Below are 11,952 nucleotides of genomic sequence, written 5' to 3' on the forward strand. Positions count from 1 at the left end.
AGGATCAACTTACCCACCAGAGTAAGTTTAAAGATGCTATTTCAAAACAATTTCTGATATAGACTTGAATCCTCAGCTTTTTAAAAAACTCATATTTGAAAGTGAAAAAGTTGTCCCAAAATAGCAATTTTCTGTTTAATGTTCTCAATTTGTGTATCACAGTCTCATGGATTCACATTTACCCTTTAAAGTAGGAAAGGTCTAACCCTGAAAGAAATGTGAAACAAGTAAGTAACCACACCATCTCTAAAATAAAGTTATGTTTTCCAGTTATAAAACACCAAAGTCTTTAGCCACAAAGCAGAGAAAGAAAAAAAGAAAAAACCCACATCCTTTGTGTTTCATTATATATTACTATCAGTACCTGAAACTAAATAGTCTCCATATGTGAATAACAGGAGCCATGAATATTCCTTTTCCTTTCTCTTTTCCTCCTGCCATTTGTCTCCTTCTAATTCCTGGAGGTAAGACATATTTTCATATGCTTTTCAGTTTTGCTTATAAGAAAATTGAATTTTATATTGGTTTACTTTTTGTTCAATATTGTGTAAAAGTAAAAAAGAAATCACAACTTAATTTCTAATACTATTTATGTTACTTTTAGTCTTTGCTATTGAAATGGCATATTGCTTTTTAAAATGAAAACATGACCTATTGTGTTTACAGCAAAATATTAAAGCATAACTATATCTGGAGGGTCTCACAATTCAGGCCAGATCCACAGAGCAAAACTGGCTAGTGAAAAACCAACAAAGCCATTAAACTTGGGATGGATAGATTGTTTATCAACTGGAGAGCTTAGTTACCCTCTGCCTGGTGGCTCAGACAGTAAAGAATCCACCTGCGGTGCAGGAGACTGGGTTCAATCCCTGGGTTGGGAAAATCCCCAGAGAAGGAAATGGCAACCCACTCCAATATTCTCGCCTGGAGAATTCCATGGACAGAGGAGCCTGGTGAACTACAATCCATGGGGTTGCGAAGAGTCAGACACAACAGAGCGACTAACACAACTCATAACTCTCAGATAAATCTTAAAATTTTGGTTTTCAGAATGAATTATGTTTATTTCCAGTAGTGGGAATGGTAAAGAAAGCAATAAATCAATGTAAAATAATCCAATGAACTATATATATATGTGTGTCAACATTTAATAAAACTTACAGTTAAGTATATTCTAAGTGTTTGACATACACTCTTCTTATGTATTATTGTTATCAGCCCAATTTACATACGAGGAAACTAAGGCACAAAGAGATTAAAACAACTTACTAAAGTCATCAGCTAGTAAGTAGTAGGTCTGGGATTTGAACCCAGAGTTCATGTTCTTAACCACACATTATGATATCTTATAGCTCAGTGATACCTTCAGAGCTGGGATTCTTCATGTGGGATCCATGAGCTCCTTCAAGGGCATGAATGGGCACTAAGAAGTCTGTGACTCTCCCAAAGTGAAAGAAAGAAAGTGAAGTTGCTCTGTTGTGTCCAACTCTTTGCGACCCCATGGACTGTAGCCTACCAGGCTCCTCCGTCCATGGGATTCCCCAGGCAAGAGTACTGGAGTGGGGTGCCATTTCCTTCTCCAGGGGATCTTCCCAACCCAGGTCTCCCACATTGCAGGCAGACGCTTTAACCTCTGAGCTACCAGGGCAGCCCGTGACTCTCCCAAAACTGTATGCAAATATTCACACACTTATCTGTGTCTGTACTTTATTCAGATTCTCAAATGGCTCTACATTTCAAAAATAACAAAGGTACTTCAGACAAACAGCTCTTCACAATGAATAGAGTATATATTTTTTTCATGATGAGGAACTGGATTAGAAGACTGCTTTACTATTTATTAGTTGTGTGAACTTGGGCAAGGTAATTGCTCTGTCTAAACTTTACGTTCCTTATCTCTGCATGGGAATAATAACACCCACCTTGCATTGCAGCAAACATCAGAACCAGAGTCTGAAACTTACCAGTGCCTGGTAAATCAGATGCTTTCACTATTATTGCTACTATAGTTGTTGCTCTTTCTTCAAATTTAATACAATTTACCAAACCATCATTCCCAACAATAAACTCATCATGGAACACTGAGATTTTTAAGGTCAATAACACAGTGTCCAACCCCAAACTGAGACAATGAAGCCTGTAGTAGGACATGAACCACTGAGGAATGGCAGGAAAAGGAGAATGAGGTTTCTCCCCCATCTGCTCTTACTGTATGATATTGGGTAAGTCTTTAATCTTTTTGCTTTTTGAGCGTTAATAAAAGAGATTCTATTGCCTGACAGTTTCTGCCTCCCAGGGATAGGAAGGAGATGGATACTAGGTTAAAGGTGATCTGAATTCTTGAGGAAGAGAAGTAGTGTTTATTTATTTTTTTTTTAATCCTACTACAAAAGAAATAAGTTGCCCATAAAATGTTTAGCAGTTTGTGGCTTAACAAAGAGAAGACAAAAGAAAAGTATAAGAGATTATTTCAAGTCCTATTGTCTCCTTGAATCTTTCCTAAACTCTCCAATTCAAGTGTAGTCATCCATTCCTCAAATCCTCTATCTTCTTATAATTATTATAAAGGTGAAGGAATGTCTGCTGGTGAAAGTTAAACTGGCAGAGGCTGAATGTAAAGTATAAGCATCAGATGGGCAGCATAGAGAGAAGTAGTGTTTAAATTCAAGATACTATTATCCGAAGCTATCATGGAAAATTGTAAAAATTCCGAACCACCTGGACCACTTTGATCTTCTCTCCCTGGACACAAAGTGCATGTCTAAGCACTCATTCTGGATCTGTTCATTACTATCAGAACTTTCTCAGGGGGACACATAACTTGGTAAGACAGGATTTCACTCTGGATCACTTTTACAGTTTTTCCAGTATCCTGCGAGGGAATTATAGGAGGAAATGAAGTGGCCCCTCACACAAGACGCTACATGGCTCTAATCAAAGGGCTGAAACTCTGTGCAGGGGCTTTAATCAAAGAAAACTGGGTGTTGACAGCCGCTCATTGTGACCTGTAAGTAATTCTGAGCTCCTCTCGCTCTCAGACAGTAGGGGGGGGGGGGGGGCAGAGGCTGTCAGATGACTCTGAAGTCCAAAACCAAAACTAGGTAGGGATGGAGAAGAAAGTGTGCAAGTACATTCAGTGTTATATGCTATTATTATGTTTATCTCTGTAAGCAAAGGCCAGATCCTGTAGAATAAAATTGAAGTGTAAGACTATTTTCTCATAGTATTTTTTTAACTATAAATAGCAATATTATTAACATTTTGAAAATCAAAATGGTGGAAAACAGCACTCCCAATCTTATCAACTTCACATAATCACTGTTACTATTTTGATATATTTTATTTCAGGCTTTTTTCACAAACGTATTTCACATAGTCGAGCAAGTAAAGTGTTCTCTATGATTACAAGTGATTTACTTACTGTGATCTAGTTAGTCTTATGCCATGTTGCTACATATTAGATTGAACCATACATTACTGATATTTAACTGCTTCACTTTCCAAAACAGTCATTTCCTATGGTTCAAACTAATTTTTCCCTAATTGTGATTTGAAAGTCAGAATAATGTTTATCACCTGGATATGCTGCTGTTTTCTTCATCAGTACTTGTTGTTGGTAACTGGAACCTACTATTTCCCTGCTCACTTTAGCATAAATTGCATGAATAAAAGAAAAGATTTAACTAGCCCCCCACATAGAAGATCCAAGGAGATCTGTGCTCTATTGTGTTAAATGAGAATTTATCAAGGGAACTTCAGCACAATGTACACTGTAAAGATCACCATTGGCTTGATTAATAGGCCCACTTAGTGCAAAGTCTGTCCAGCAAATCAAGAAAAGCTTGTACCCTTCTCTCCCAGATTAGCTATCATTAGGTTCACAAACTACACTTGGGGGCTAGCAGTTTATTTCCTTCTGTGTGTGTGTTTGGATTCAGTTCAGTTCAGTTCAGTCGCTCAGTCGTGTCTGACTCTTTGCGACCTCATGAATTGCAGCACACCAGGCCTCTCTGTCCATCACCAACTCCCAGAGTTCACCCAAACTCATGTCCATCAAGTTGGTGATGCCATCCAGCCATCTCATCCTCTGTCGTCCCCTTCTCCTCCTGCCCACAATCCTTCCCAGCATCAGAGTCTTTTCCAATGAGTCAACTCTTCGCATCAGGTGGCCAAAGTTATGGAGTTTCAACTTCAGCATCAGTCCTTCTAATGAACACCCAGGACTGATCTCCTTTAGGATGGACTGGTTGGATCTCCTTGCAGTCCAAGGGACTCTCGAGTCTTCTCCAACACCACAGTTCAAAAGCATCAATTCTTCGGCGCTCAGCTTTCTTCACAGTCCAACTCTCACATCCATACATGACCACTGGAAAAACCATAGCCTTGACTAGACAGACCTTTGTTGGCAAAGTAACGTCTCTGCTTTTGAATATTCTATCTAGGTTGGTCATAACTTTCCTTCCAAGGAGGAAGTGTCTTTTAATTTCATGGCTGCAATCACCATCTGCAGTGATTTTGGAGCCCAAGAAAATAAAGTCTGACACTGTTTCCACTGTTTCCCCATCTATTTCCCATGAAGTGATGGGACCAAATGCCATGAACTTCGTTTTCTGAATGTTGAGCTCTAAGCCAACTTTTTCACTCCCCACTTTCACTTTCATCAAGAGGCTTTTTAGTTCCTCTTCACTTTCTGCCATAAGGGTGGTGTCATCTGCATATCTGAGGTTATTGATATTTCTCCCGGCAATCTTGATTCCAGCTTGTGCTTCTTCCAGTCCAGCATTTCTCATGATGTACTCTGCATGTAAGTTAAATAAGCAGGGTGACAATATACAGCCTTGACGTACTCCTTTTCCTATTTGGAACCAGTCTGTTGTTCCATGTCCAGTTCTAACTGTTGCTTCCTGACCTTCATACAGGTTTCTCAAGAGGCAGGTCAGGTGGTCTGGTATTCCCATCTCTTTCAGAAGTTTCCACAGTTTATTGTGATCCACACAGTCAAAGGCTTTGGCATAGTCAATAAAACAGAAATAGATGTTTTTCTGGAACTCTCTTGCTTTTTCCATGATCCAGTGGATGTTGGCAATTTGATCTGTGGTTCCTCTGCCTTTTCTAAAACCAGCTTGAAGTTTTGTTTTTTGCTTTAGTTCTTTATTTGGCTGCATGGCATCTTTGCTGCATCAAAGAGTATCTTTCATTGTGGCACGCAGACTCTCTAGTTGTGGCATATGGTCTCAGTAGTTGCAATGCACAGGCTTAATTGCTCTGAGGCACGTGGGATCTTAGTTTCCCAACTAGGGATCGAACCTGCATCTCCTGCACTGTAAGAGAGATTCTTTTTTTTTTTTTTTGCAAGAGAGATTCTTAACCACTGGACAACTAGGGAAGTCCCCTAGATTCAGCTTTAAAATTTCACTATTATGTCAAGATTCATTTCTTCAGTTCTACATATTCAGTTCTAGGCTCTTTTCCATCTTTGTCATCTTTGTGAGGACAAGCAAGTTATACTATCTCCCCCAAAGAAATAAACCCGCTACTTCTGCTCTCATTCTTTGGTTTAGTCTCTAGTCCTTGGGTTGAGTTTCTTCCACTAAGTGTTGATTCCACAAATCCAAGGCAGATGGAGAAACTGGCAGCTCTTCTTTCTTCAGCAGCCCATGTGGTCAGCACCCAAGCACACCTCTCCAGGCCTTGCCAACCCAGTGCTCCTGCTGCTGCCAAAAGGCCTGGGATTCCCCTCCTGTTGCTTCTTCCCTGAAAAGACCTGAAGTTGAAGCATCTAAGATAACACATGTCATAGGAGTTTTAGGTAAAACACCTAAAGAAAAAAGCCTCATAAATGCCCCCTAACTTGCTGTGCTTATTTATATATAGAAAACCATGTAAAAGAACTGATCGGATTAATAAATTAAATTCATACTTAATTTCATCTGTTCTGTCACATAAATTATATCATCCTTGCTTTTTCCAGGAAGGGCAATCCTCAAGTTATTCTTGGGGCCCACTCTACATCCCATAAAGAAAAACTTGACCAAGTATTTTCCATTAAAAAGGCAATTCCCTACCCATGCTTTGATCCACAGACTTTTGAAGGGGATCTTCAACTACTTCAGGTAAACATGTTTTTTTTTTCAATAACTATTTTGAAATTGCAAAATTTTGAAATTTGGTCAGTTTAACCTGAAACCAGTTTTACACACTGGCCTCATAGCCAAGACTGGCTAATGCCAGGATGTAGGTATAAGAAGCACAGCGGGGACCCAACATAATTACACAAATGTTCACCTTCTTGGAAGTCAGTTCAATTTAAAAAATATTGACAAAAGTCCTACTGTGGTAAGACCCGTCAATCCAAAGTGATAATGCCACCAGCAACTCAATTACAGTCAAACCAAGTTGCACTTGTTGACTCTTGCTCAGCAAGGGCGACTGTACACCATTAGGAATCATGGAGTGGCTTGTAAGAGTGTTAGATGGGACTTATCCCAGGATTTGGGCTCATGTCAGATGAGGAGTATTCTAGGAAGTAGGAGTTTGCTCTGAACTGACTATTGTCAGGAAGTGGGGTAATTCTATGATGGAGCACCTCAGTGAATCTTACTTACCTAGGAGGCTAAATCTGTGATTGATAAGAAGCAGCGGCCACTCATTTTAGCCATAGGGGGCATTTGGTCATTTTTGTGGCAGGCAAAATGACCTTACTTTTGCCTGTACTCAAACATGACCACAAAGTGGCCTGGAGCCTTGCTCCTTTCTTTAGGCTCACCTTGTCTGATATTAAAAGCAAAAGTATTAGTTGCTTAGTCGTGTCCAATTCTTGTGATTCTTGTGACCCTGTGGAGTGTAGCCCACCAGGCTTGTCTGTCCATGGAATTCTCCAGGCAAGAATCCTGGAGTGGGTTGCCATTCCCTTCTCCAAGGGATCTTCCCGACCCAGGGATCAAACCCAGGTCTCTTGCATTGCAGGCAGATTCTTTACTGTCTGAGCCACCAGGGAAGTCCTATCTGATATTGGTGGTCTATAAAAGTGTTCATGATCAGTAGGAAAAGTTGTGGCCCATCTGTAAGTGCCAGTAAGATTTTCTCTCTTCATAAGATAAACAGGTGCTGTTCTCAAAGTGTTCACAGTTTCTAGTGAGAGAGACAGACAAATACATCAACAGTTCTGATCTGGCTGTGATGTATTTGTCTTAGTGATGTATTTGTCATCAGTGATGGAGATCACTAAGAAGGGGGCTCTGAGGGAACACGGGCCGTGTCCAGGCAGTCAAGGAAGCTTTCTTAAAGAAGGTACAGGAGTCAGGAGGCAAAAAAGAGGAAAGGGCCTTCCAGGCAGGAAGTATAAGAGGAGTCTTTAATGGAAAATGCATTTGGAGGAAGAGGGAAGAAAGGGAAGTTATCATGAAATTTAAGAAGGAGGGAACCCAGACATCGTAATGGGAAGAAGTTTGAACTTTATGGGGAAGGAAATGGGAAAGTATTTTAAGCAGGGCAGTGACATGATCAGACTTGTTATTAGGAGGATTACCTGACTGCTATGCAGAAAGTATGATAGAAGAGGCAGAATTGGGCAGAGTGTGCAATTCACACTCTTCCTAAGAGGGTTGAGGAGAAATTTCCCCAGCAAGACTTAAGAGGAAGCTCAAGGAATCCACACGTTCCCATATTAGGAGTAAAGAGAGGACCTAGAGCTTTGTATGCTTATGGCAAACTCCCCACACTCCCTGCCCCCCGTACTTATCAGTAACCCTCACACTTTCTGCCTTGAGACTCTGGGCCCTGCCTCTCTCTCACCGTCTCCTCTCCTCCCCGATACTCTAATTCCCTCCCGTCCTGCTTCCTGCACGGGGCAATGTAACTCCCTCTCCTGCCCAGTAGAGGGCGCTACCTGGCCTGCTGCCCTCCTGCCTTTTTCTCCACCTCAGGGCACTTCTGATATATTAAACACTTTAGATTGTTTGTCTGTCTCCCTCAGTGCGATGTCAACTTCAAAGAACAGATATTTTTATCTTTTTATTTCTCCCCTATACCAGGGAGTATAGTGCCTAGTACACAGTAGACCTTCCATAAACATTTCTGAATAATTTTGGATAAGGAATGGAGTTAAGCCAGACAGTGGCAAACCCATCAAGGGAAAAGATTCTGAACTCAGGTTTCAAGAAAGTGGTAGCAGTGGTCAAGTCTCCTTTAGGACTTAAATATCTTTACAAGAGTGTGCGGTGAGTAAGGGGTGCGAAGAAGAGTCAGGAAACCCCCTCTCGCCTCTGACACTGTGGCCAGAAAGGTGAGGTTGCTGGAGAAATCTTAAAGAGGGTGTCAGGACCTCCCCATGGTTAACCTTCCAGTGTGAAAACCTACTGATGTGCCCATCGCTGGTCTGTGTGCCTGACCCCAGGAGTGCTGTCTACAAGTATATGCATCCTGACTCCAATGCTGATCCATTCATTCAGACCTGAAGTCCTTTCTGGGGGTTCTGCTGCCTCCTTGTCAATCCAACCAGATAACAAGTGTGAAGACTTGCGAGAGTGTGAGCAGGACAGAAAGACAGGTGTTGCACATGGGCATTTGAAGTTCTGTGGAAAGAGTTTAAGCGGTGGCCATTTCTTTTTCTAAATTCTAATGGGGCGGCGCGGGGGCACATCATCGACTCAGAGGGGGCACTGAGGAAGTGGGGACTGTCTAATGTCAGGAAGTGGGGCCTGAAAGCAATGCAATGATAGGAGTGTGGCAGTGGCCTCTGCTGCTGTGCTCCTGTGTTTTTAGAAGGTCTGCAATACTAGGACTCCCTACAGCTTGAGGCAAGAAGGAAAGAACTAGAATTATCTTCCTCTACTCTCTTCTCAACTTCTATCACACTCCCGACTCTCCTGACCTTGATTTTCAGAAGAAAAAGAGAGAAAGCAAGGTAGTGAGGCAAGAAGAGGGCTTGGCGAATGAAAGAAAAGGGCAAAGTGTGCATGAGCCCTCGAAGGCAGCGCAAGTAGTTTGCACTTGCTCAGAAGAGGGGAAGCCACGTTTCCACTGAAGTGGAAAATGACACTGACCCCTTTCCCACCCTGCCCCACTGCACCTGGAGCTCTGGTTTCCTTTCATTGGTCTTAATATCAGTCAGTTCACAAACTTAAGATCACCTGAATAAAATAATGATTGAGCTCTCCAACACACAGCTTTTCAGCCACAGAACTGTCAGCCACCACCAATAAAATTTCATCATTGATGGGTCAACTGAAGTTTACTAGACTATCCTAGCAAAACATGCCTGAAAAGGTGTGCTGTGACTTTAAAAAACCAATAACTGATAGTCAATTCGGTTGGAACATGTTTTGATTTATATTCTTCATAAGAACATGCTAAATAAGCAAGTTATCTATTTAAGTCAGAGCTGTTTTCTGGGTTTGGTTATTGTTGTCCTGGCCTTAAACTGCATCTTCTGTCTCTTTTCTAGCTGGAAGGTAAAGCAACTATGACCAAAGCTGTAGGAATACTTCAGCTACCAAGAACAGAAGACGATGTCAAACCCCACACCAAGTGTCATGTGGCAGGATGGGGAAGCACCAAAAAAGACGCATGTCAAATGTCTAATGCCTTGAGAGAAGCCAACGTTACAGTGATAGATAGGAAAATATGCAATGATGCCCAGCACTATAATTTTAATCCAGTTATTGATCTCAGTATGATCTGTGCTGGTGGTAGAAAAGGTGAAGATGATTCATGTGAAGTAAGTAAATTAAAATTTTAACCATTTTGGGCAATGGGAAATCAGGTTAAATAGCATGCCTAAGAAGAACAAGGTGGACTGTTGTTAGTGAAACCTACCATCCAGGGAAACTCCTCTCATTACCAGTGATCAGGATCGCACTTAACCACCACTTATGGTGCTATGGGCTTCCCTGGTGGCTCAGATGGTAAAGAATCCGCCTGCAGTGCAGGAGACCTGGGTTTGATCCCTAGATTAGGAAGATCCCCTGAGGGAGGGCATGACAACCCACTCCAGTATTCTTGCCTGGAGAATCCCCATGGACAGAGGAGCCTGGCAGGCTACAGTCCATGGGGTTGCAAAGAGTTAGACACAATTAAGCAACTAAGCACAGCACAGCACATGGATTCTGTCCCGCTGATCATGACAGCTGGCATTTATCAGATGCCAAGAACTATACTAAGTTGTATACTCTATGCCAGTTGATCCTTAAATAGCCCCATGGGATAGACACTATTATTATCAATCCTATTATATAGATGGGGCTTCCCTGGTGGCTCAGTGGTAAAGAATCCTCCTGCCTTGGGTCAGGAAGATTCCCTGGAGGAGGGCAAGGCAACTCATTCTACTATCTTTGCCTGGGAAATCCCATGGACAGAGGAGCCTGACAAGCTACAGCCTATGGGATCGAAAAAATGTCAGACGCGACTTAGCGACTAAACAACAAATTTTACAGGTGGGGAAATTAAGACATAGAAAGTTACTTAACTTCCCAAGTTAGATAATGGCAGTCAGTAGGGGGGACCTGGACTTGAACCCAGGCCACCTGATGACTCCCAACTCTTGCGTTGTTCTGCCTCTCCATGTGCCAAGAATGGGCTTAAGTAGGGTTCGGCCTTATTTAGAACTCATGTTCCGGAAGTGGTTTGCAGGGTCAGAGAGAATATGAAATGAGAACTGATGAACCCTGGAAAAGAGCCCTAAAATTTGTTTGAACTCTCACAAGTACTCCTTGGTCTGAGATGGCTTACCCTGTGTCCTTCTTCAAAGCAGGATATAATTCAAATCCCATCTCATGCCTCAGGCAGTCCCAACATCCAGTCTCTTCCCCTAACATCTACTGACCAAGAAAAGGGGATACAGGGTGACTGAGGGAGACAGTTATTTTCACTGTTAAAGGCTTCCTTTGCTACTCTGCCTTTGTTTTACCGATGAAAATAAATTTTGCACATCTCCAGAATTGTCTTTTGCAAAAGGGAAATGATTGGAAAATATTAACAGATCTGTGTAATTGATGCTGAGGGCAGACAATTAATAAAAGAGATATAAATTAGCCTTTAAGGAAAGAGAGAAAATGTGTGAGTGAATGAGTGAATATTCATGACTAAAAGGGTGATTAAATATCCTTGGAAAGCACTCCTGTCTAAATCATGTAACTTTCTGTTTCAGGGGGATTCTGGAAGTCCTCTGATATGTGATAATGTTTTCAGAGGTGTCACTTCCTTTGGCAAGTGTGGTAATCCCCAGAAGCCTGGCATCTACATCCTCCTTACCAAAAAACACCTCAACTGGATAAAGAAAACCATTGCAGGAGCCATATAACATTTCTACTTCAAAGTAGAAAATCGAAGTAACCAAGTGAAAGGGTCTTAAACTTGACCTATCCGAAGAAGCATCTTGCAGCCCTCTGAACTTCACATACAAAATGCCGCCTGTCTAAAATAAATTCAGCAATTAAAGAAATGACCTCCTGCTGTCACTCTTCCCCGATCAGCAAAGACTGAGTCATCACATGTTCTCTATCCATGGTGAGAGACGTCCCCTGAGAAAAAGTTCTCCAATTCCGTGACTTTTTGTTCTATTCAGAATTTGGACTCTCACTTTCGAGTTCATTCTTAAAAGGAAGTCAATCTCGAGAAAGTTAGAATATTCTCCTTTCTTCCAAATGAAGATCCAAAATATTTCTGCTCTTAGAAATTCAGAGCCTGATATTGTATTCAGTGTGAGAGTAAAGACAGAGATAAGGAGGGATTATTCACTTCTTACTATATGCTTCTGCATTGCTTAACTTCTTACCAAAATTCTAATTATGAATACAGTGGGAAAGACTCAGTGTGTGTTTTAGATAGTGGGAAAATTTAGAATTTGAGGTTAGACATAATTCAGGGAAACTGCATCATTTATTAATTACAAGTAGACTAAAATTACATAGATGAGTAGGCTGCAGTCCAGCCAGTACTTTGGTATGTATTTTG

The 11,952-nt window shown here is 41.4% G+C and overlaps 1 protein-coding gene across 1 annotated transcript; it reads left to right on the top strand.

The window, feature by feature from the left end:
- Positions 1–372: 372 nt before the first annotated feature.
- Positions 373–11,952, top strand: LOC102276955 (granzyme A). The gene is made up of 5 exons (XM_005887372.3): positions 373–464; positions 2,860–3,007; positions 5,972–6,113; positions 9,446–9,718; positions 11,147–11,952. The coding sequence occupies exons 1-5, from the start codon at positions 404–406 to the stop codon at positions 11,297–11,299; spliced, it is 777 nt and encodes a 258-aa protein (XP_005887434.1). The 5' UTR covers positions 373–403; the 3' UTR covers positions 11,300–11,952.

The sequence above is a fragment of the Bos mutus genome, chromosome 20 (assembly GCF_027580195.1).
Source record: "Bos mutus isolate GX-2022 chromosome 20, NWIPB_WYAK_1.1, whole genome shotgun sequence".
In the NCBI taxonomy this organism is placed as follows: Eukaryota; Metazoa; Chordata; class Mammalia; order Artiodactyla; family Bovidae; genus Bos; species Bos mutus.